The sequence below is a fragment of the Canis lupus genome, chromosome 9 (genome assembly GCF_011100685.1).
Source record: "Canis lupus familiaris isolate Mischka breed German Shepherd chromosome 9, alternate assembly UU_Cfam_GSD_1.0, whole genome shotgun sequence".
NCBI classification, from domain to species: Eukaryota; Metazoa; Chordata; class Mammalia; order Carnivora; family Canidae; genus Canis; species Canis lupus.
In genome coordinates this window covers 50117248-50142712 of record NC_049230.1, presented here as the reverse complement: position 1 = coordinate 50142712, position 25465 = coordinate 50117248, and the positions used below count along the sequence as shown (strand labels likewise).

At 55.0% G+C, this 25465-nt stretch overlaps 1 protein-coding gene across 3 annotated transcripts in view; it reads left to right on the top strand.

Moving 5' to 3' along the window:
* Positions 1–25465, top strand: part of SARDH (sarcosine dehydrogenase) — a 63253-nt gene that overhangs the window by 6708 nt on the left and 31080 nt on the right. For all 3 annotated transcript variants that reach the window (XR_005364815.1, XM_038548840.1, XM_038548838.1), the window contains 8 exons: positions 150–250; positions 7463–7567; positions 8701–8830; positions 11317–11403; positions 11656–11746; positions 14808–14949; positions 18077–18160; positions 20279–20392. Coding sequence is in view for 2 of the 3 variants with exons in the window: in XM_038548840.1 (XP_038404768.1) it covers positions 150–250; positions 7463–7567; positions 8701–8830; positions 11317–11403; positions 11656–11746; positions 14808–14949; positions 18077–18160; positions 20279–20392 (854 nt within the window). In the remaining variant the exon portion in view is untranslated. The remainder of the gene's footprint in view (positions 1–149; positions 251–7462; positions 7568–8700; positions 8831–11316; positions 11404–11655; positions 11747–14807; positions 14950–18076; positions 18161–20278; positions 20393–25465) is intronic.

Here is a 25465-nt window from a genome sequence, read left to right as displayed (position 1 = left end):
TCCAGCCTGGCCTGTCTCTGGGCGGAGGCCTGGGTGTGACGTGCAGGATGTGCTGGGGGGACAGCGGGTCGGCAGGGGCGCCCTCTGGCCACCTGGCTGCCAGCCCCGCCTGGAGCAGCAGAGCTGACCTGTCCCTGCTCTGCCCGCAGGGGTGTGGGCGAGCGCTGTGGGCCGGATGGCTGGAGTCAAGGTCCCTCTGGTGGCCATGCACCACGCCTATGTCGTCACCGAGCGCATCGAGGGGATCCAAGTAGGTACACAGACGGCCCCAGACCCCACACAGGCTATGGGAGGTGGGGGGACCGGGCTCTGAACCCCGGCCCTGCCAGGTAGTATGACCCTTATGGGTTCCCTCTCTACCCTGAGCCTCAGTCACCTCATCTGTGAAATGGGCATCATGACACTGGGTGTTTAGGATGGGGTGAGCGTTAAATGAAGTGACCCCATGGTGCTGACCCCTGACCTTTGGGGCACAGCTCCTCAGTGATACCCAAGCCTGTCCTGAGTGGTGCAATGCATCTGGTGCTTTGCCATGTTCTGTGTCCCCAGCTGCTGCTTCAGGGGACCCCCATGTGTTTGCACACTCCCAAATATAACGTGGGTGCCAGTGTTGGGGGGCTGATTCCAGACCTTCAGATCCTCCCCGGGGGTGTGGAGATGCCTCTGCCAAGGGAAATGGGGCCTGTGCACCCCTGCCCCCTCCCTTCTCCCCTTCTCATTTCTGCACCACCCTCCCGTGGTGCTGGCTGGTAGCTTCCTGTCACCTTGTCAGTGATCGCCCCTCCCTCCTTCTACACATTCATCTTTCCCTCCCTTCCTCATCAACCATCCACTTATTAACCCATGTACCCACCATTCCCGGTAACCCTCCTTCCTCTCGCTCACTGGCAAACACCGCTGTGTCCCAGACTCTGTCCTAGACACAAGAGGAAAGGACCTAGTTCTTGTCCGGATGGGGCTGGGGGGCAGGTTCCAACAGGTGAAGGAGCCGTGCCCAAGCAGGCTAATGGGGCTCTGCGGAGGCAGGCAGGGGGCTGCAGGGTCCCCAAGCCCAGGGAGCGCGGGAGCCTGGCAGCCTGGGACCTGCAGGCACTTCAGAAGGGCCCGAGGTGGTAGGGGTGGGACAGTGTGAGGTGGGACCCAGCAAAAGTGTCCTGGGAGCCGGTGGACAGCAGCGATGGGGGAGCTACGGCGAGTGCCAGGCTCCCCGCCCGCTCCTGCTCCTGTCCCTTGACACCTAGCTGCCCCTGTTCCTGGACGGGGTTCATGGAGCCAGGATAGGCCTCCCGAGCGCTGCTATGTGCCCCGTGCTCCCTGGTTCTGTGGGGCGACCTCCCGGGTGGCCGCCAGGGGTCGCCCTCAGGCCACAGTGGCCTCTGGAGGGCTGGGGACAGGCTGTGCCCTGGGGAGGGATCCTCCTCCGGTGGCCACAGGGCTGTGCTGCCCTAGGAACCCCCAGTTCTGAGGGTCTGGCCCAGTGCTGAGTCAGAGCTGAGCACCGGCCCTAGCAGTGGTCTGGCTCCCCCTCCGTCTGTGGGCCTGGGGTGTGTGTCCCACGATGCAGCGTGGCCGGTGCTCTCTGGTAGTCCGCATTCCCGCCGCCTCTGCCTGCTTTTGTAGACATTGCTCTACTCCGGCGTGAGCGGTAGGAAAGCCCAGGCTCCGGGGCTGCGATCCAGCTCCTGTATTACCCAGCCAGGCAAGTCACAGTGCTGGGTGGGCCTCAGTTTCCTTTTTGGCAAAATGGACAAGAAGAGTATTGATTGCACGGGGCTGGGCTCAGGGAGGAGCCCGTGATGGAGGGGAAGGGCTGAGGGTGGTCCCAGAATGCCCCGGAGACGGAGGGAGACGCAGTGGGCACTGCAAGGCAGCTCAGTGTGCTGGACCCCAGAGCTGGAATGAAAGTCAGGGGTTTCCCCGGCCACCAGGTGTCCCCACTGTCCTGCTCTATGGAACTGCAGTTTTTGTTTTGTTTTTAGAGTAGTGACAATAGAGGTAATGATATCATGATTTATATTTCTGAAGTGCTCGCTTTCTGAGAACTTCCTGCACGCTCCTTACAACAATCCCTCAGTGCAGACGTTCTTATTCCGGTTCTGTGGAGGAGCTGGACAACTAGGAGACTGGGGTGGGACGGAGGGGCATCTGCCAAATTACCCCTTTTGGTCTCTCTGCGTGTCTTCAGAGGTGGGGCAGAGGAGTCACGTCCGATGTGCCCATCTCCAGGGTAAAGGTCCAAGAAGGCAGGTCCTCCAGTGCCAAAGAGCTACGGGGAATGCGGCCTCTCCCCACTCCTACCTAGTTTCTAAAATGATTTTGGTTTGTTTTTTGGTTAAATCAGTAGTCAGTGTTCACAATATATTGACAATGTAAATATTATTAAGTCTTGAGCAAATAGCATCCAACTTTTGTGTTTCCTGGAGTTGTTGTTTTCCAATGGCTCAGCTTTCTTTTTTTATTTTTAAATTTTTAAAATTTATTTTATTTTATTTTATTTTTTTATGGCTCAGCTTTCTATGTAACTGTCAGTAATGACATCTATCTATCTATCTATCTATCTATCTATCTATCTACCTTCAGCCCCCAAATCCCATGTCCATTATCTGTCACTTCCCATTTCTCATCCTACCCCCAACTTTTGATAATCACTGATTTCTGTCTCTATGGATTTTCCTATTCTGGACATTTAATAAAATGAAACCATACCATATATGGCCTTTTGTGTTTGACTTCTTTTTTTTTTTTAAGATTTTATTTATTTATTCATAGAGATGCAGGGAGAGAGAGAGAGGCAGAGACACAAGCAGGCTCCATGCAGAGAGCCCGACGTGGGACTCGATCCAGGGTCTCCAGATCACGCCCCGGGCTACAGGCGGTGCCAAACCACTGCACCACCAGGGCTGCCCTTGTGTTTGACTTCTTTCACTCAGTGTGACATTTTCAAAGTTTGTCCATGTGATATGTTATCAGAATTTCATTCTTTTTAATGGCTAAATAATATTCTATCATAGACCACATTTTATTTATCCAGTCATCTGGTGATGGACATTTGAGTTGTTACTACTTTTTTGCTGTTATGAATAATGCTGCTTTGAACATTCATGTACATATTTCTGAGTAGATGTGTTTTAATTTTTCTTGGGTAGCTATCTTGGAGTGGAATTGCTGAGTCATATAGTAACTCTATGTTTAACTGTTTGAGAAACCGTCAGACTATTTCTGCATGTGCACTCTTTTACACTCTTTTTACATTCCCACCCACAGCACGGAGGGTTCTGGCTTCTCCACATCCTCGCCACCACTTGTGATGCTCTCTCTTTGATCCTAACCATCCTGGTGGGTGTGAAGTGGAGAGTATCTCATTGGAGGTTTGAGCTGCATTTCCCTACAGGCTGATGATGTGGAGCATCTTCTCATGTGCTCATTGGCCATTTGTACATCTTCTTTGGAGAAATGTCTATTCAGACACCTTGCTCATTTTAATTTGGGCTCTTGGTCTTTTTATTGAGTCATGAGAGTTGTTGTTATATTTGGGTACACGTCTCTTACCAGACTTCCGCGTGCACATATTTTCTCCCTTTTTCTGGCTTGTCTTTTCCCTCCCTTGATGGTAGTGTTGGCAGCACAAAAGGTCGAATTTTGGTGAAGTCCAACCTGTGGATTGTTTCTCTTGCTGCCTGTGCTGTGGGTGTTGTATTTCAGAAGTGCATTTCCTCACCTGAGGCCACAAAGACCTACTCCCATATTTTCTCCTAAGAATTATATAGGTTTAGCTCTTATTCCTAGGTCTGTGACCCACTGTGACTAAGGTTTGTGTATGGTGTGAAGAAAGGGTCCAGCTTCCTTCCCTGAATGTGGCCATCCAGCTGCGTCGGCACTGCGTGTTGAAGAGCATCACCCTTGCATGGCCTTCACATCCTTGTGGAAAATCAGTGGGCCATAACTGTGAGGGTTGATTTCTGGACCATCAACCTTATTTCAGTGATCTAGATGCATCTCCTGTGTGAGCGCTCCCCATCTTGATTACGTAGTTTTGTAGCGAGTTTTGAGATCGGGAAGCATGAGTCTCCCAGCTTTGTCCTTTTTTTCCCCAAGATTGTTTTAAATATTCTGGGTCAGAAATTAAATTTTCCTATGAATTTTAGGCTCAGTTTGTCAATTTATGCCAAGAAGCCAACAGTGATTTTAATGAGGATTGTGTGGAATCTGGATCAATTCAGAAAGCGTTGTCATCTTAGCAATAGCCAAGTCTTCATTTTGTAAACGTGGGATGTCATTCCATTCACTTAGGTCTTCTGCAACTTCTTTCAAAAATGTTGCCAAATTCTTAGATTACTAGTTTTGCCCTTCTTTTGTTAAATTTATTTATAAGTATTTAAAAATTCTCTGAGGGACACCTGGGTGGCTCAGTGGTTGAGCGTCTGCCTTTGGCTCGGGGCATGATCCCAGAGTCCCAGGATTGAGTCCCATATCCAGTTTCCTACATGGAGCCTGCTTCTCCCTCTGCCTACGTTTCTCTCTCTCTCTCTATCTCTCTCTCTGTGTGTCTTTCATAAACAAATAAATAAATAAAATCTTTAAAAAAAGAATTCTTTTTTATTTTTAATGTGGCTCAGTCAGTTAAGTTTCTGATTTTACAGCTCAGGTCATGAGTTTGGGGTCCTGGGGTCAGGCCCTGCATTGGGCTCCCTACTCAGCAAGGAGTCTGCTTCTCACTCTCCCTCTGCTTGTGTGCGGACTCTCTTTCTCTCCCAAATAAGTAAACAATATCTTTAAAAAATTTTTTTTGATGATGTAAGTGGAATTATTAATTTCCTTTTTGATTGTTCATCATTAGTGAAATGAAAAACAAGAGAATAGCTTTTGTCTGTTGTGCATTGACCTTGTATCCTGCCACCTTGTTGAACAATTCAGTTCATTGTAATAGTTTTTGAGTGCGTTCCTAGGATTTCCTATGTGCAAGATCATGTAATCTGCAAATAAAGATTGTTTTGCTCCTTATTTTCCAAACTTGATGCCTTTTATTACTTTTTCTTGCTTAGTTGCTTCCTTGGCTAGAACCTCCAGTACAATGCTGAGTAGAAGGGCTGAGAGTAGACATCCTTCCATTGGCCTAATTTTAGAGGAAAAGCTGAAAATAAGTATGTTTTAGCTGTGGGTGTTTCTTAGATACCCTTTGTCAGGAAGTTCCCTTCCATTTCTAGATTGTTGATGTTTTTGTCATGAAAGGTTTGGAAATGCTTTTCCCAACATCGATTGAAATTTTTGGTTTTCATCCTACTGTGTTGATATGGTTGGTGTTTTATGTAGACTTGTTTCAGGTGTCAAGCCAACCTTGCATTCCTTGGATAAATCCATTAGGACATGGTATTTAATCCTCTGATATGTTGCCGGATTCACTTTGCTAGTATTTTGTTGAGGATATTTGCATTCATATTCTAACTGTCACATTTTTCTCCCAAACATTTCAACGTATCTGTCCTGTCAACTACCTCTCAAGAGCATGTTCTGTCCAGCTCCGCACATCAGGGAAATCACATACAATCTATAAGTCCCATTCTTTTCCCCTGGAAGAACCCTCCTGCTCTTCTGATCTCCTCTGCTCCCAACTGATTGCCTTGTGGCCTCTACTCACCTGTGACCTTGGGACCTTCTTCACATCTTCACATCTCTTCTGTGAATTCTTGAATTCATGGCGTGTGCTCTGGTTGCTTATTGAGAAGGGGCATGTGGGGTATAAATATTCTCATGTTCATCTATATCTGAAATAATCTTCATTATTTCCTTACACTTGATTGATGGATTGATTGGGTCTAGAATTCTCCATCCAAAATTGTCTATCAGAATTTTGAACTCTTGGCTCCAGGTCCTTCGGCCTCCAGGGATGCTGTTCCATTATTTAGGACCCACTTGTTCATCTGGTGTTCTGATGTTTCACCCCAGTGTGGCCTCAGGGACAGCCTGCACCACAGCCTCCATTCACAGGGCATGGTGGGTACTTGTGGGTCCTTTATTTTTAATTAATTTTTTTAAAGATTTTATTTATTTGACAGAGGGAGAGAGAGAGAGAGAGAGAGAGAGAGAGCACAAGCAGGTGGAGTGGCAGAGGGAGAGTGAGGAGCAGTCTCCCCACTGAGCTGGGAGCCTAACGTGGGGCTTGATCTCTGGACCCTGAAATCATGACCTGAGCTGAAGGCAGATGCTTCACCAACTGAACCACCCAGGCGCCCCACTGATGGGCCCTTTAATATGGAGACTCATGGTATTTAATCTGAGAAATTGTCCTAGATGGTGCCTCTACTCCAGTTCCTCTCTTTGTCTTTCTGGACCTTTAGGGCTGACCTTGTGATTTCCTTAATTTTTCTTTCCTGATTTCAATTTCTTCATCTTTTTTAGGCATGTATATAGAAGATTGTCATATCTGACCCTTCTGTTGCATTTTTCATTTTGATAAGCATCTCTCATTTTGAGACATGTTTCTTGACCTGGGATTCCTTTCCCATGGCACCTCGTTCTGTGGACCCAATCTTGTCCTAGCACTTTAGTTGCTGGTGTGTGGTGCAGGTTTTCAGGGGGAGCTTCCACAGGCCGACTGGAGGCTTAGAGAAGGAAGACAGGAGGGCATCTTGCCAGGGGTAAGGGTGAGCTGTTCTCTTTGGCAAGGGGCCCTAGTGTCAGCATCTGGAGCCTTCCACAGACCACTTTGTGTCTCCAAAGTGGAGTCCCCAGGCTGCTGTAGAGGGGGAACAGCGGCCCACTCCTCACTACCCCTGAGTCTGGAGCCTCTGGGGACCCACTTCTCCATACCTTGGAGCTGTCCCCAGGCCTGGCTCTGGGCTGTGCTGGGTGGGGGTGGAGGGGATCTGGGTCTTTTCTTTCTGTTCTCACACATACTCTTTCTCTCACACTCACACAAGTGCACACTTACATTCATGCATACACATACACAAACTCTCACATTCACACATATGTGTGCATGCATGCGTGCACACACGCACACACACATACACCATGCACCCTGCCCATCAGGCCCCTGCAGAGGGAGCTGGGTTGCCACAAGCCAGGACGCTACAGATTGGAGGGGACCAGAAGGGTAGCAAGCTGGCCCGCCCTCCACATTCTCCCCTCCCCAAACCCGAGCTAAGGTGCTGGTTTCCGCTCTGTGTCCGGCAGTGTAGATTGAGACCTCCTGTGTGCTCCTGCCTCTCCCTGGTTCTCTTAGCTTTGTGGGTTATACCTTATTCCTCCCTCCCCGTCCTTCCTCTCCTTCTTACATCATTGCTATCACCTTGTGGGGTTTGGGGAAGGAGAGACTGTAGTGAGAGGGGTTTGTCCATGATGTAACCTGAGGCCCCAGGTACACTCTGTCCTCAGGGTCCAGGGAGGAGGCACCATGGGCCACCGCAGGCCTGTGACTGCCCAGCCTTGGCTGACCCCGAGGCCTCTCTGCTCTGCCTTCTAGAACATGCCCAATGTCCGCGACCATGATGCCTCGGTCTACCTCCGCCTCCAGGGGGATGCCTTGTCTGTGGGCGGCTATGAGGCTAACCCAATCTTCTGGGAGGAGGTGAGAAACAGGGCTCAAGAGGTGGTTTGGGGCGTGTCTCAGCACGAAGAAGACTTCTTCCAGAAAGCCCACCCTCTGGAAGCTAGCTCCTCAGGTGCTCACCTGAGAAATGGCAGGTCCCTTGGCCCCAGAAGGGTCTCACTCATTTTTCTCTGAACTTGGAACACAGGTAGATGCAGACCTGGGGCAGGGAGAGGGCTTGCCTCACAGCATTAGTGGTGAGAAACTACAGAAATGTAAAATAATGGCATTGGAGGATGAAAACGTTAAAGCCCTGTGTCCACAGTAAATGACCCTGTGGCAGCGGTGTCTCCTCAGGCCTGGCTGCTCCCTTGGCAGCTTCGGGGGCTGTGTGAGGTCCAACGGCCCCCTTGGCCCCCTCAGCCCCCACGAGCATGGGCTGCCCTTGCTCCTGGATTCATGCAGAAATGGAATCTGGGTCAGATCCTGTTTTACTTCCTGGGGACAGAGGGAGACCAACATAAAAGTCCCTGTCCCAGGGGGCCTCTATTTAGGTGGGGAGACCCACAACAAACAGAAGTAATGGGGATCTGTGTGCTGAATGGAGCCAGTAGGTTAGGAAGAAGCCTCATAAGGTGGTGTGGAAGGATGTCCTTCACACTGTGCTCAGGCAGGGTCCCCGGGGAGCTGATGTCTGAGCAGAGTCCTGCAGACGGAACAGGTGGGCGGTGTGGCCCTGAGGTCAGGTCAAGCTTAGCCTTCTTGAAGAACTGAAGGAAGGTCAGTGTGGCTGTGGGTTAGTGGTAGACGTGGACATGGACAGGGCCTGCCCTTGTAGGGCTTTGTGGGCCACAGGGAGTCATGGAGAACCATGGGGGGCTTGAGAGCAAGAGAGGGCATGTCTGGCTTAGGGGAATGGGTGGAAGGAGCGTGGGGGGTGCAGGGTGACTGGGTAGAGGCTGCTGCGACAATCCTGCACAGAGCAGGTGGGCCTGGACCAGCATGAGGATGGGGGGCAGGCAGGCCACACCCAGGGGGGTGGATGGTGCAGGAGAGGGGGCCAGTGAAGGAGGCCTGGGGGGCCTGGCCTGGCTCTCACCTGGAGCAGGCTTGGCCAGGTTCAGCTCCCCGCTGGTGGCGGTCACAGGCCACTCCTCTACCGGCCTCCCCAGGTGTCAGACAAGTTTGCCTTCGGCCTCTTCGACCTGGACTGGGAGGTGTTCACCCAGCACATCGAAGGTGCCATCAACCGCGTCCCTGTGCTGGAGAAGACGGGGGTCAAGTCCACAGTCTGTGGTCCAGGTGAGTGGAGGGCCTGGGGTCTTTGGGACTGAGAACTGCCTGCATCAGGTGTGGACCTGGGTCATCCCTGCTGCGTGCAGCTGGAGATCCATCACCCCTGTCCTATTCCCCCTCTGCCTTCCTGGCACACACAACGCCTCCTTAATCCTCAAGGAAGACAGAAGGTGGGCAGGGCCAGCCTGGCCCACATCAGGGCTAGGAAGAGAGGTATTGTCTGAAGGGACAGGTTTGTGTCTGAGACTCAAGTTCCCTGTGCCTCAGTCTCCTCATCTGTGAAATGGGTGACAGAGCACCTGCCCCACGCTCAGCGGGTGTGGAGCAAGGAGGAGAAGCCACATGTAGGGTGCAGGGCATGGCTGGGTGGGCTTGCAGCAGTGAGTCCCCTGAGGGAAGGGGGACAGCCAGAGGCCGGGGGTGAGGGGTTGTCCTCAGCCATGCAGGGAGTTAGGGGCAGGTTCTGATGCCGGGAGCCTGTGGCCTACAGGGGTCCAGCCCTCTCTGCCCGGTGCACTTGGCATCCACACGACCACCAGCCACGGCTGCTTTCCTCCATTCGGCTCTGAGGAAGCCCAGCCGTAGTGGGCAGGATGGAAGCGCCCCAGAGCACTGGACTTGGGGTGCCAGCCATGGACTCACTGCTGCCCTCCCTGCAGCTTCCCCAGGCTTGTGAGGTGCTGACAGTGAGAAGCTCAGGCCTGAGACGATCCCAGGGGCACAAGTCACCCGGGAGCATCCTCTGCTTGATTATACTGGGGAGTCATTGCCCCCATGAAGCCCTATCTGGGGGCGATGTGCATGCGGGGACATCTCGTGTCTGGTTTCCTGCCTGGGAGGCCGGGTTTGTGGGGAAATCAGCCTTCCTCCCCACCAGGGAGGGCAAGCCCGGTCAATGGCCTTTGGCTTCTGGAACAGAACTCGGAAGTCCCAGGCCCCCTTGACTCTGGGGAATCTGAGGGCAGGCAGAGCTCCCAGTCCAGGGCACGGAGGTCCCATGGGGGACCTGTCTGCAAGTCCCGTCATTCCACGTCCTCGTGTTGCTCAGCCTTGAGTCATTCATTAAACATTCAAGAGACGCGTCCCCTGAAACCCTCTCCTCACATGCCCCGTGAGGCTGTTCTGAGCTTCCCATCTGCCTGCTGCGGCCAGAAGCATTCCCAGCACTGCCGGGGTGCTCGGGGTGACCACACAGGGCCCCCGTCCCACACCGGGTGGCCCCCCTCCTGCTGCTCCGGGTGCAGCATCCCTGCAGACACTGCCCTCTCTGCCCTACCTCCTCCATCCTCCCTTGGCCACCCTGCGTCTTCTTTCTGGCCTCCGGGGTGTCCTCCTTTCCAGCTGTTTGGAAGTTTCTCCCAGATCCCCCAGACTGGTAGCCTCTGATGCCGCCCCCAGGTCAGATTTGCCTCCGGCCCCACCCGGGAGGGATCAGAGCTGCACAGAGCTTAGGGACTCAGCCTGGGCCAGGGAACCCTGAGTGGTGCACCTGCTTCCACGATGCATCACCAGCAGGGTTACAGGGGACATATCAGACCCGGTGCCATGCAGTCTCCTCATCTGTGCCCCAGGTGACCAGGGAAGGGCTCCTAGGAGTCCCTCACTGCCCCTTCTCCCACTGTGTCTTCTTTTGTTTGCTGATGTGTGTGTTTACTGTGTCCTCTCCCATCGGCTCCCTGAGGGGTGGGACTGGTCTTGTTCAGAGCCGAGCCTGGGCACACGCAGAAGGGGCTGCACATACTTGCAGGTGGGATGACCCCCAGCCCTAGAAGTAAGATCCGCGACCCCCAGGTTACGGATGAGGACATGAAGGCTCAGAGAGATGAAGCAACTGGCCCAAAGTCACACAGCTAGGAAAGGGTAAAGCAGGCTTCGAACCCAGGACTGTGGCTGCAAAGCTCTGCTCTTCATAATGATGCCCGAGGGTCCCTTGCCTTCCATGCCCTAGTCTCTGCCGGTGGCCCGCCAGCAGCAGATAGGAACAGAAGCCCCCGTCCCTCTCCCAGAGAACATAGAATCATTCCGTCACTCAATGAACATTTATCAAGCACCTACTGTTTCCTGGGCCCTGTGCTGGGCCTTGAGACATGTGGTGAGCGAAGCCCAGTCCCTGCCCTTAGGGCTTTCATGTCTAGTGGGCAGGATGACAGGTGGTGATGCAGCAAGAGGGTGGCATGGTGAGGGAGAGCCATGCACTGTGATGGGGGCGTGGGGAGAGTCCCCTCACTGGCAGGAGAAGGGTGACAGCTGTGAGACACAGCTGGACCCTGCAAAGCAGACCGCGGTCCCAGCTATAAATGCTGAGGAATTGGGGAATGTGGTAGGAGCAATTAGGGAGGCTCCCTGGAGGAAGTGGCATTGGGCTGAGTCATGAGGATGGGGAAGGCCCGGATGAAGGAGGCAGCTGCAGACCCTACTGTGCTCACTGCGCTCTCGAGAGACCCTGCCCCAGGTGCATGTGGCCTGGAGCTTCAGGCCCCACTTCCTTCCAGAGTCCTTCACACCGGATCACAAGCCCCTGATGGGGGAGGCACCTGAGCTCCGGGGATTCTATCTGGGCTGTGGTTTCAACAGTGCAGGTGAGCACGAGGGCTGCCGTCTTGCACCCCCTACCCCCCTCAGAGCCCTTCTGGGCAGGCAGAGTGGGCATGGCTCAGAGAGTGGCAGCCCTGGGGGGGGACTGGGAGGAGGGAGGCCCTGCAGGGCAGGCTGAGGTCCTGGTAGCAGGACCTGGGGTGTGAGATCCAGGGCTTGAGGGGTGATGCTGGCTGCGGCCCCGGGGAGGGGGGGCTCTGGGGCCGATGGAAGACCTCTGGCTCCCCTCCTGCCAGGAATGATGCTGGGCGGCGGCTGTGGGCAGGAGCTGGCCCACTGGATCATCCAGGGGCGCCCGGAGAAGGACATGTACAGCTATGACATCAGGCGAGTGTGCCCCGGGACCCGTGCCCGGGATTATGTAGTGCGGGGTGCACAGTGAGGCCTATTCAGACAGGAGCCTTCGCTGGAATCCAGAGGGCTTCTTGGAAGAGGGACCCGTCAGGGAAGAAAGGGGGAAGGCTGCCAGAGGGGGCGGGGCTGCTAGGGGCAGTCCAGGCAACAGCTTGGGGGGCACCCCTGAGGGTGTTCAGCTGGCTCTGCTGCTATTGCCCTGCCCTGGACAGACCGCTTCCCTGGGGGACCCCAGCCGCAGTAGGGGTGACATCAGCTTGGCGTCCCCTGCCCCTCTGCCAACCTTGCCCCTCCCAGCCTGATGAAGACATTACACCCACTGGACCCGGGCAGGAGGGGGGATGTCTGGCCCCTACAGGCAGACAGATACTGAGGTTCCCTGACTGCCACCCCCTCCATGGCGCCTGGCACAGCAGTCTACTCTGTCACTGCCTCAGAGCTCGTCTGGGGCTGCGCCCACACGCTCCCAAGAGAGGAATGTTCCAGAAATGATAGCTGCAAGGGGCCTCGGGATGGGCCAGTCCTAGCCCTTCCTGCTACAAATAGTGAAAGGAGGCACCGATGGGGGAGGTTGCTTGCCTGAAGTCCCTCTGTGTGGGAGCTGAGGTGCACAGGGATGCAGCTTCCGGCCTCCCTGGTGTCAGTGAGGGCTTTGGCATTCAAACAGACTGCTCACCAGGGCTCACACCAGGCCTCATACCAGGCCTCACATCTGCCCTCACACTGGGCCTCACACCTGGTCTCACTCCTGACCTCACCCCTGGCCTCACCCCTGACCTCACCCCTGGCCTCACCCCTGGCCTCACCCCTGGCTTCACAGCAGGTCTTACACCTGGCCTCACCCCTGGCCTCACCCCTGGCCTCACCCCTGGCCTCACTCCTGGCCTCACACCTGGCCTCACACCAAGCCTCGGTGGGCAGCTCCCAGGTACCACGGCGTCCACAGCTGCAGAAGGAGCTGGCATGCCCGTACCCACCCTGGGCTGAGGGAGGCTCTGCAGGGAGGGGGGTGTGCAGTCCTGGATTCAGCAGGCCGCCTTAGGTCTGGGCTGGTGGAGACCCCAACGCTGCTCTCGAAGCCCCTCCCCCCCACCTCCCTCCATCAGCTACCTTCCTCAACAGGAGTGTTCTGTGACTGGTTTATGGCCAATAGAGTAGGCTGGGGCCTGGGGGTCACAGGTTGGGTGGAAGAGGGCATGGGGAAGGAACCCCTAAGAGCTGGGGCCTGGGGGTCGCAGGTTGGGTGGAAGAGGGCATGGGGAAGGAACCCCTAAGAGCTGGGGTCTGGGGGTCACAGGTTGGGTGGCAGAGGGCATGGGGAAGGAACCCCTAGGAGCTGGGGCCTGGGAGTAATAGGTTGGGCAGCAGGGGGTACAGGGATGGAACCCCTTGGAGCTGAGGCCTGGTGAGTAGAGGTAGGGGCCATGAACTAGTCTACCCACCCTCTGGGCAGGTGGTTTCCCCATCTGTGGAATGGGAGCAGTGACCCACCTCTCGGAAGTGCCCCGAGGATCACACATACAATGCTTTTTGGGTGCCTGGCGTAGGTCCGGAGTGCAGGCTGTGATTTCTAGTGAAAGTCCTTGGGGTCCCAGGAATTGGGGAGGAGGAGTCATTCCTTATTTGCGTGAGGAGGGTGGCTCGACCCCAGCCCTGGCCTTGGTCCTGGCCACAGGCCCCCTGCCCACCTGCTCACGGGAGGAACACTATAGCCAGGGCTGTGTGGTCACAGGGAGGTCCCTTCCCCTGCTGATCTGTGCTCGTGCTCTGGCTGCACTTGAGCCCATGTCCCTGCCACACGTGCACGTGCAGGTGTGAGCAGAGGAGATAGGTTCTGGCTGGCTGGGAGGTTGCCAGAGGGGCCCTGTCTGCTGGTGTAGGGATCACCCACACCTGCCCTGGGTCCAGCTTCTCCTCTTCTGTCCCAGAGGGCCTGAGGAAGGAGATCCAGCTCTCTCCAAATCCCCCAGCCGCCCCACCCCTGTCCCCTGACCCAGACCCAGACCCACCTTCCCAAAGCAGCTGGGAAGGTCACCAGTCTCATCCTGGGAGAATCATGTCAGCTCCTAGTGACTGGGGGTGAGTCTGACCAGGAAGGCTGACCTCCTGGTCTCTGTCCTCCCCACCTCAGCCCTTCCAGAGCCTGCCGTGCATTTCCAAGCTCCACGGCTCACTGCTTCTCCAGGAGCCCTCCCCAGACCCCTCAGCCGGGCTCCGTGGCTCCTGCTCCTGCAGCCTGTCCCGGAAGCTCCTGGCTCAGTGGTGGCCAGCACAAGCACAGGCTGGGTTCCCTCTCATGTGACATGGGTCAAACCAGGGGCATCTGTGGGGGGCCACTCTGAAGCTTAACAGCCAGGGTTCTTGCAGACGGCACTCAGCCCTGGGCCTGGTGCCTGAAAGGGGCTCCGGAGATCATCGTGGTGACTAGTGATAATCTCTGTAATAATAAGCTCAATTCTGTAGCCCTCACCCTCTGCCCCAGTCAGAACATCATGCTCACTAGAACTATGTGCAAAGTAAGAGTCCATTGGCCCCGTGGGGCTCGGGCAGGCAACAGCGAGGCTAAAGCACAGGGGAGGACATAGCTGATGAGGAGGCAGGCCTGGAGAATGCACGAGGTGCCAGCAGGTGGACCGTGAGGGAAGGGACAGACGGGGAGGCTGGTCCAAGCTGGGGATTCGGAGTGGGTTTGTGTGTGGGTGGAGCTGGGGCCCTGACAACCAGAGGGACAGCAGCTGTGCAGCTACGGCTGTCCGAAGAGAGCAGATGGACAAGCCCCTGGGTGGCGGGGCGGTTGCGCTCACAAAAGGCTGGAGGAGACGGCCATGTGGTGGTGTTGGGGGGGCGGTGAGAATGCTGAGCTGCCCAAGGCTCCCCAGTGGGAGAGTAGAGCCCAGGACCCCCTCCTGAACCCAAGCCACTGTGGTGGGGAGGACTCTGGTGGAGGGACGGGGGTCCAGTTTTGCCCTGGGTCCTGGGCCAGCCTTTCCCTAACAGGCACCCAAGGCAGTGACTGGCCCTTCCCTCTGGACAGGCGCTTCCACCACCTGCTCACGGACCACCGCCGCTGGATTCGCGAGCGCAGCCACGAGTCCTATGCCAAGAATTACTCTGTCGTCTTCCCCCACGATGAGCCCCTGGCAGGACGCAACATGAGAACAGACCCCCTGCACGAGGTACCACACCTAGACAGGCACGGTGACGCTCGGGGAGTCCAGGGTACTGGGGTGACCGAAGGGCATGTGGCACCCCAGTTCCCGGGTGGATAAGGCGATGAGGGGGCCCATTCACTCCCAGGGTCTGGCGAATAGAATGTGCTCAGGGCACATACCCAGGAGCCCTCCTCCCCGACTACTGACGGCAAGGGTTCTGAGTGGCAGGTGCAGTGCAGGTGTGCACATGCCGGGGAGACGTGCTCCTGCTTGGGGAACCTGTTTTGGGTGCCTCTCCTCCCCGGCAAACTTCTGCTTGTATGATGAAACCCGCTGTCAGACGCCCTGCCCAAGGCCTGGCCCCCGACACCTCGGGCACCTGCCCTGTGCTCCCAGCCACGCACTCTTTGCTTATCTAAGAGCCCTGGGAGCAGGAGCTGTGCCCCAGGTCTCTCTGGCTCCTGAGCACTGAGCACAGAGCCTGACTCTGAGTATGTGTCCAGGGAGTGTTTGTTGAAGGGGTGGATGAGGGAGGGGAGGCGGGAGGGCAGGCTGATGGAGCAGGCACACTGAAGCTGAATAAAGAAATCTTCATTTGGGACTCCAGAGCCTGGACCCCAGAGGGACCCAGTGTCCATTGCACCTCCCAGAGACTGGGGCTCCCAGGCTGCCCAGCCTCTGGGCTCAGAGGGCGAGCTAGGATCTCGGGCCACACACGTCTCCTGCTCTCTGCAGCCTGTGCGGGGCTTTATTCACCACCCGCAATCCTGACTGACAGCTCCAGGGCCTCCCCAGCAAACACGGGGCTCGCTTGATGGCTGTGCAAGGAGATGGGCTCGGAAGCACCACTCAGAAGAGTACAGCTTTGCCCAAAAGGCACATGGCAGGGACAGGAGCCCCCCTGCCCGGGGAGAAATCTCAGTTCACCCACGCTTCCACTTCTCGTCCACCTCGTCCACCCCGGCCATGACACCTCCCAGCCATGGATTGTTTTATTAGAGGAGCCAACCCCGTCTCCCCCAATCTTCCCTCCTTGGGGAGGTGACTTCTCCCTGGGTGCACACGACTCTATCACTCACTGCGGGGAGGGGGTGGGGTTCTGTATCCTCGATTGCTGCCCCCTTGGACGTCCAAGGAGGACATTTCTGAGGTGTCGCCCGTTGGCAGGGTGACCTCGGCCACTTGTCTGCCTGCTCGGGGTCTGGGTGGTCCACGGGAGGCGGCGGACGCAGCTGGTCCGGGCCCTAGGGCGACCATCCGTCAGGCCTGGCCCTGCCACACCCCGCTTCTGAAGCCGCTCAGTCCTGGGCTCTGGGCCCCTTGGCCAGTCCACCAGGGTTGCCGGTGGACACAGGGCTCTTCCAAACATGGGAGCGGAGATTTTTTTTTCCCCCCAAACCAAATTTATTTTCAAAGAAATCTGCCACAATGGTACCTGACTGTCCCTGTGATATTGTGACTTATAATAAGAAATAAGTATTTAGCCTTTGCCTGGTTCTGGGTCTGGCACAGAGTTCAGAAGCTTTGGAATTTCCTAAGGAATGAGATCCATAAAGGTGCCATTTGTTATGTTAATGGGATGATTTAGGGCCCAACCTAAGGATAGAGGCTGCCCACCAGGGAACCTGGCTGGATGCTGCATGATTAGAGGATTAGAATTTCCAGTCCCACCAGGCCTGGCCGGCTGCTGGGGAGGATGTTGGGCTGCAGGTGGACTCCATCACCAGCGGCCACTGATTCCATCAGTCGCGCCTACATAATGAGGCCTTCGTAAACACCCCAAGGAAGGGGTGCAGAGACCTTCTGGGCCGGCGAGAGTGAAGAGATTTGATCAGAGCAGTTCCTGGAGCCCGTCCCCACACCTGGCCCTACGCCCCCCTTGCATCTGGCTGTTCCTGACCCATAACCTACGGTACACCAGCAATCCGACGGGTAAAACCTCTCTCTGAATCTCGTGAGCTGCCCTAGCAAATCCATCCAACCCGAGGATGGGGTCCTGACCCAGGGCTGGTCGGTCTGAAGCACAAGTGACAGCTGTGAGTGGGAAGTGGGGATAGTCTCGCGGCCCTGGGCCCCCGGCCTGGGGACTCTGATGCCATCCACGGCCAGACAGTGTCGGAATGGAGCCAGATTCTTGGCCATGGTCCTGGTGTCTGAGAATCATTTGGTGTTGTGTGGGTGGTCCTCGTGCTTGCACGTGTGAGCCGGGCCCAGGAAACCAATTTAGATCTGTTACATTTTTGTCTTATGGTAAAGTACACATAACACAAAATTTGCCATTTTAACCATTTTAAAGCCTAAAATTCAGGGAGATTAGGGACACTCACAGTGCTGTGTGACCATCACCACCACCTGGTTCCGGAAATAGTTTCTTCGCCCCTAAAGGGGACCCTATGCCTGTGACGCAGGGCTTTCTCCCTGCCCTCGGCCCCACCCACGAAAACCACTGGTGTGTTTTTCTGTCTCTGTGAGTTTGCCCATTCTGGACATTTCACGTAAGTGGAGCCACACCGCATGTGGCCTTCTTTCCCTCTGCCTGTTGTGTGTGAGGCTGGCCCGTGGTACATGGCGTGTCGGGACTCCATTGCCTCCTAGGACTGAGTCCTACTGGGCCGAGCCGGCATGCTGGCTCGGTTACCCGCCTGTCCCTGTCGGTGGACACTGGCGTGGCTTCCACCTGCCGGCTGCCGTGCACATGGGTGTGCCGAGACCTGTTGCATCCCTGTCGCCGCTTCTCCTGGGAATACACCAAGATAGCACAGACTGGGGGTGGGGATGCTGAGACCATAGAAACTCCTCTGTCCCTGTTCTGGAGACTGGGCCCCACCCCTATGCCTTCATTCTACCCTAACCCCCTCTTCATGGGCTCCATCTCCAAATGGGGTTCCAGTGGGGGATTAGGGCTCTCGCATAGAAATTTGGGGGATGCAGTTCTGTCCCTAGCAGATGTGTCGGTAGGTTGGGGGCTCCTGGAGCAGGGCCGGGGGTGCTGGGCTGGGGCTCTGGGGCAGGAGTTGGATCCTGGTTCTGGTACGAGGACCTCTTTACCCTCTGCTCCCTGGGGTATAAAGCAGCTGATTTGGTCACTCGCCGCCCTGCGGGGTGTAGTCTGGCCCCGCCTGAAGGGTGCTTGTTCCTCACCCCTACCCAGGAGCTACTCGCAAGAGGCTGCGTGTTCCAGGAGCGACAGGGCTGGGAGCGGCCGGGATGGTTTACTCCCCAAGGCACAGCTCCGGTGAGTAGGCCTTGTGGGGCCTGTGTGGCTGCGCCCCCCCTGCAGATCTGCCTGTGTCTGCCGTGAGCGCAGGGCCCCTCCCTGCAGATGTCCCCGGGGCTGTCACTCACCACCCCAGCAGCCAGGCCTTCCATAAGCCCGGGGCCCCTGGGGAAGCTGGTGTTTCACAGTGAGGAGGCCGCAAGACCTCCCCCACCCCCGCCACTGTGTGTAGGAGAAATTAGCACATCTTCTCATAATTTCATTCGTATATATTTGGCAACTGCAACTGTTATTTTATGTTAGTAGGAGGATTCAGGACAAAATTAGGGATTCTGTGTTAGTTTGTAAGCTAGGATTTCACAGCCTCCTGGCCTCTGGGTGCCTTCCAGGGGGCTCCCTATCCCCCCAGGGCCTCCCATGGGTCCAGGGTGTCAGAAACAAAGCCAAACCATCCCACTTGTGAAACTCAGGGGCTGGGGTTCGCTGGAGCAGGCGATGTGGTGCTTTCAGCCCAATTGGGGGGATAGTTCTGATCTGGATTTGTGCAAATTGAAATCCCTCTCCTGTTGCTGTGTTTTTCAAGACCCCTTCCCGTGTAACCACCTCCCATCTCCATAGCAACCCGCGGCCCAAGGGCAGTCCCAGGGCATCCTGACAGAGGCCAGAGCTCACTAATGCTCAGAGGTCAGTGTCCTCAGTACTCTCCATCCTGGTCCCTTCTCCCATCAGCCCGTAGAGATCCTTGCTCCCTGCCCAGGAGCATGGAGCTCCCCTTGAGGTCCTCATCACTGAAGGGACAGGCACACAACGAGGCCCCAGTGAGGATGGAGGAGGCGGGCTCTCTAAGCCAGCAGGGGGAACAGACTGCCCTGGGGGCTGAAAGGCTGGGGCCACCAGGATCCAGGACGGGATGGGGCTTCAACAGAGCCCTCTGCATCCTGCCTTGCCTGTCCCAGGAAGCCCCTGTCCCCTGGAATCCCTGGGAGAGCAGAGGACACTGGATTGGGAACATTCCCTTGGTCTGGCGATGGGCAGGTTCTGCGCCCTCTCACCTGGGAGCCATCCTGGGAGTCCAGGGCACGGGTGACAAGACGTCCCCCAAATCCCGGATGCCCAGCCAGGCTGCAGAGAGCAGGGATGTCCCTTCTGGGGCCCCAGGGGCCAGCAAGAGCCGTGCCTGCTGGGCAGGGTGACAACTGTCTGCAGAGGCCCCTCCCTGTGGCCAGGGCTTAAGTGGGGCTGGAGAGAGCAGAGTGGCCCCACTCAGAACTGTGCACTCAGCTGTTACTTGTCACAGGAGGCTGGGCAGGGCATGGCAGGGGTGAGAGGTGACAGTTGACCGGCTCCCTCAGTAGCAGCAGGGGCGAAGAGGGGCCTCTGGGCCTGTGGGCATCTCAGAGCTGCCAACAGCGTGCAGGACAGGCCAAGGCCGGTGGCAGAGTAGGAGCCAGCCCCTGGGGCTCACCCGCCTCCAGGTCTGTTGGGTACTTGCCTGGGACCTAGGTCAAGCTTTAATCTCTCTGCCCTAGTTTCCTGCTTGGAGAAAGGACCTCCTTCCCTAGAAGTTTGAGGCACTTGGAGCAGGGCGTGGTCCTGATTGCCAAGGCAATGGCATTGGCCCCCGAGATGAGGGGTCACCCTCTTCCTCAGTGAGCCAGTTCTGGGGCCTTATCCTGCTTCCTTACCCTTGAGTTGAAAGCCAAACGGTGGCTCTGATGTCTCAGGTGACCCACCCTTGCCTCCCTGTCAGCCCCGTCTCCCCCTATCCTGCTATGCCCAAGGTCTCCATCCTTCTGGGCCCCAACCAGCACAGCCCACCCTCTCTACTGGCCCAGCTCTCAGACACACCGCTACCACAGAGATCACAGTGTCATGTGTGCAAGGGGTTAGAGACATGAGCCCCTTCTCCCCCCTTCCTGCCCCTGCACCCACAGCACACCCCTCTGGAGGGCAGCCAGGTGAGGCTGGACCAGATTGCCTGCTCTATCTTTGCCTCTGCAGGACCCAGCTCCCTGCCTGCCAGGCACACGTATGTGTGTGTGTGTGTGTGTACGTGCGTGTGTAGGGAGGGACAGAGGGACAGAGGGAAGAGAGGAGTAGGAGGGTGGAGGACGTGACGAGCATGTCTTCTTGCAGGTTCTGCAGTACGACTACTATGGGGCCTACGGAAACCAGGCGCACGAGGACTACACCTACGGCTGCCTGCTCGGGGACGAGTACACATTCGACTTCCCGCCGCACCATGACGTGGTCAGTACCAAGTGCCCCCCTCCCTGGTGGAGAGAAAGTCAGGCTCCTGGGAGAGCTGGCCCTTAGGGTCCCTCAGGAGTCCTGCCAGAGGCTCTGCGGGCTCCCTCCTGTCCACCCCCATGTTGGGCTGACTCCGTTTTGAGGAGGAATCAGTAAGGTTTGCCCCTCTGCCCTCTTCTGTACCAAGGCTTGGGTCTTAGGTGGGGGCCGCCCCTCTCTGAGCCAGTGTCTCTCCTGCCCTGGAGCTGCTCTGGGACTTGCCTGCATGAGACTGTGTGTGTGACCAGCTCCTCCCTCTGGGCCCAGCACCCAGCACCGTGGGTTTCCATCTGTGGCTCTTGCAGAGTAGATTGAGGACACAGAGATCCCGGGGTGGCCCTCGAGGGGACAAACAGAGAGCCTGTGGCCTGGGGTCTGCTTACCGCCCCTCTGGCTCCAGCAGCGGGCAGGTGAGGCTGTGCAGCGCCCCAGCCCGAGTGTCTGGTACCCTGCTCCCGCTGGGGTGGGGGTGACGAGGTCCTGAGGCCTCGGAAATGTTCTCACAGGCAGTTTCTGCAGAAAACAACACTAGCTTCCACGCCGAGTGGCCCAGCCATGCAGTAAAGGGATTCACCAGTAGGACACGGCCCAGCCTGTGTCCCCGTGGCTCATACAATCAGTCCCCCCCCATGTGGGAGTGGAGCCAAGGCCTCCACCTGCGGGTGCCTGACCCAGGAGGGAAGGCAGCCAGCCAGCTTCCTGGGGGTGTGGCCCATGAGGTCACCTGGGGTCCTGGCTCAGAAGGGCCCTGCGCCAGAGCAGCACTCTGCTGTTGCCACCTTGAAACTCCGAATACTTTTGGAACCATGGCACAGGGTTCCATGTTGCCCTGGGCCTCACAAATGCTACAGCTGGACCCGTGACACCCCCCTCCCCCTGCCCTGGGCTTGCTCTCGTGGAGGAATCACTGGGGGAGGGGCTTGGGACGTGGAAGCCAGAGGCACATGCATCCAGAAGCTCCTGGAGTCCCTGGCGTCGCATCTCAGGAAGCGAAGGGGGCTCTGTCTGGCACTTCGGCACCCGCACCTCCTAGGGCCTGCAGGACGTCTGGCCCTCGGGGATGTGAGAGCTCGGAGGGGATGCCAACTTGGCTTGGAGGCTTCATCCAGCCTCCGCAAATGCGCCTGAACAGTCCTGAAGCATGAAACACGCATTTGTTCTCAGCGTTGGCAAGCGCCCCAGCCTGGGGAGACGAGAGTCAGCCCCGAGACTGGAGTTTTACTCTGGGCCCCCAGGTACAGCCCCAGCAGCGTCAGCCAAGGTCCCGTAGCGCCCTACCAGTTGCAGGAGCTGCACAGAGGGTGGTGGTGTCTGCAGAGGGGTGGGAGTGGCAGCATTTGGGGCTCGGGTATGGCACAGAGCCGGTGGGGTGCCAGCCCTCCTGGGGGAGCCCAATCAGGGCCTTGGCCAGTGTCCCTGGTGTAAATACTCTCACCACTCACTCCGACGCACCCACACGGTGCCACCGGATGCGGAACTAGAGGAGACGTGCCACCAGACAGACGTGGTGTGGGCGCATCTATGGTCTTCCAGCTGGGTGGCCCCCCGGCAGACCGCATCTCCTCCCTGGGCCTGGGAGGGCACTGGGCATGAGGTGGCTCACGGCAGTTTCCTCGGGGACGGTGGACGAAGCACAGGATGGGAGGAGGTGATGCAGGTCCCTGGCACACAGTGAGTGCTCGGCGAGGGGTAGTTTGCTGCTACAATTTTTTCTTCTCTCATCACAATAAGGCTGGCGCCTGTGCTTGGAGGTTGGGTGACATGTTCCGAGCAAAGGAGCAGGGACGCCGTGATAGGAGACAAGGGGAAAAACGCACGGAGGACCTGGCTGGGGCTTTGATGACTACCAGCAGGGCTGTTCTACTCTTTTTAAAAAAACAAAACAAAACAAAACAAAAGCAAAAAAACAACAGCTTTTTTGAGATGGACCTCACATACCGTACGACCCATCCTTCTGAAATGCACAAGTCCATGTTCATTAGTCACTCCCGGGGCAGGGCAGCCGTCACCACAATCTGATGTCAGAACATATTTGTCCACCTGCCGAGGAAACCCTGGAACCTCTAACCATCACCCCCATCCCCCCACCCTCGGGCACCCACTCAGCTACTTCTGTCCCCTACACATTCTCCTCTCTGGGACATTTCAGAGCAGTGGACTCATACAATCAGTCTTTTGTGACTGGCTTCTTTCACCCAGCTCGGTATTTTTAAGGTCCATCCACGTTTTAGGGCGTATCCATTACATCCTTGCTCTGTATTCTGAGCGGTATTGCGTGATATGGATATATGGCAGTGTGTCTGGTCGTCTGCGGACAGACACTTGAGGTGTCTCCACGTCTTGGCTGCTGTGAATAACGTCGCTAGGATCCTGCCCAGACAGGGGTCTGCGTGGACAGAGGCTTTCATTTCTCATGGGTAGATGCTAGCAGTGGCATGGCTGGGTCATGTGGGAATGTGACACTTCATTTGAGGACCCACCAGCCCTTTTCCAAAGTGGCTGTGCTGTTTCACATCGCCACCCACAGCACGGAGGGTTCTGGCTTCTCCACATCCTCGCCACCACTTGTGATGCTCTCTCTTTGATCCTAACCATCCTGGTGGGTGTGAAGTGGAGAGTATCTCATTGGAGGTTTGAGCTGCATTTCCCTACAGGCTGATGATGTGGAGCATCTTCTCATGTGCTCATTGGCCATTTGTACATCTTCTTTGGAGAAATGTCTATTCAGACACCTTGCTCATTTTAATTTGGGCTCTTGGTCTTTTTATTGAGTCATGAGAGTTGTTGTTATATTTGGGTGCACGTCTCTTACCAGACTTCTGCGTGCACATATTTTCTCCCTTTTTCTGGCTTGTCTTTTCCCTTTCTTGATGGTAGTGTTGGCAGCACAAAAGGTCGAATTTTGGTGAAGTCCAACCTGTGGATTGTTTCTCTTGCTGCCTGTGCTGTGGGTGTTGTATTTCAGAAGTGCATTTCCTCACCTGAGGCCACAAAGACCTACTCTCATATTTTCTCCTAAGAATTATATAGGTTTAGCTCTTTTTTAAAAAGATTTTATTTATTTATTCATAGAGACAGAGAGAGAGGCAGAGACACAGGCAGAGGGAGAAGCAGGCATCATACAGAGAGCCCGATCTCTGGGACTTGATCCAGGGTCTCCAGGATCACGCCCTGGGCTGCAGGCAGTGCTAAACCACTGCGCCACCGGGGCTGCCCATAGGTTTAGCTCTTATTCCTAGGTCTGTGACCCACTCTGACTAAAGTTTTGTATGGTGTGAGAAACGGGTCCAGCTTCCTTCCCTGCATGTGGCCGTCCAGCTGCGTCGGCGCCACGTGTTGAAGAGCATCACCCATGCATGGCCTTCCCATCCATGGAAAATCAGTGGGCCATAAGTGTGAGGGTTGATTTCTGGACTGTCAACCTGATTTCAGTGATCTAGATGCATGTCCTGTGTGAGCGCTCCCCATCTTGATTACAGTAGTTTTGTAGCGAGTTTTGAGATCGGGAAGCGTGAATCTCCCAGATGTGTCTTTCCTTTTCAAGATTGTTTTAAATATTCTGGATCAGAATTGAATTTCCTTATGAATTTTAGGCTCAGTTTGTCCATTTCTCCCAAGAAGCCAACAGTAATTTTGATGGGGATTATGTGGAATCTGGATCAATTTGGAGAGTTGTCATCTTAGCAATAGCCAAGTCTTCATTTTGTAAACGTGGGATGTCATTCCACTCATTTAAGTCTTCTGCAATTTCTTTAAAAAATGTTGTCGAGTTCTTAGATTTCTAGTTTTGCCCTTCTTTGGTTAAATTTATTCATCAGTATCTAAAAATTCTTTTCGATGATGTAAGTAGAATTATTTTCCTAATTTCATTTTTGACTGTTCATTGTTAGTGAAATGAAAAACAACACAATCGTTTTTATTTGTCTGCTGTACATTGACCTTGTTGAACTATTTTGTTCCTTGTAGTAGTTTTTTAGTGGGTTCTTAGGATTTCCTATGTGCAAAATCATGTTACCTGCAAATAGAAATCGTTTTATTCCTTCTTTTCCCAGCTTGATTCCTTTTATTACTTTTTCTTGCCTAATTGCTGCCCTGGTTGGAACCTCCAGTATGATGCTGAGTAGAAGTAGCAGAGCAAACAGCTGTCCTGTTTCTGATCTTAGAAGGGACATTTTTCACTCTTTCCCTGTTATGTACTATAATATCAGCCGTGGACTTTTTGTACATGCTCTTAATCAGGTTGAGGAAGTTCCCTCCTATTCTGAGATTATTGAATATTTCTTATGATGAAAGGGGTTGGATTTTATCAACTACTTTATCTGCATTTATAGGGATGATCATATAGTTCTGTTTTGGGTTCTATTAATATGCTGTGTTCCATCCGTTGATGGAAACTCCCATTCCCAGGAGAGATCCCTCTTGATCATGGCGTGTATTCCTTTTCATGTGTTGTTCAATTCAGTTCACTAGTGTTTTGTTGAGGGCGTCTGTATCTATTTTCATGAGGGATATTGGCCTCCTTTTCTTAGGGAGTCTTTGCATTTGGCATTAGGGTGATGCTGACCTCGTGAAACAAGTTAGGAATGATTTCCTACTCTTCTATTTTTGTGTGTGTATGTGAATTTTGTGAAGATTCAGTATTAATTCTTCTTGGAATTTTTGATAGAATTCACCAGTGAAGCCATCTGGACTCGGGCTTTTCCTTAGAGGGAGTTTTAAATTACTAGCCCAGTCTCTTTTTGTTATGGATCTATTCAGATTTTCTATTTCTTCTTCAGTTTTAGTTACTTGTGTCTTTCTAGGAATCTGTCCATTTCCTGTCTCACGACGTGTTGGTGGACGAGTATGCGTGGTATCCCCTTAGAATCCTTTTATTGCCGTAGGGTAGGTAGTGATGTTTTCCGTCTTTCATACCCAATTTAGTACTTTGAATCTTCTCTCTTATTTCCTTTGTGAGTCTAACTGAAGGCCTGTTAATTTCATTGATCCTTTCATAGAACCAATATGTGTTTGCTAATTTTCTCAACTTTTCTA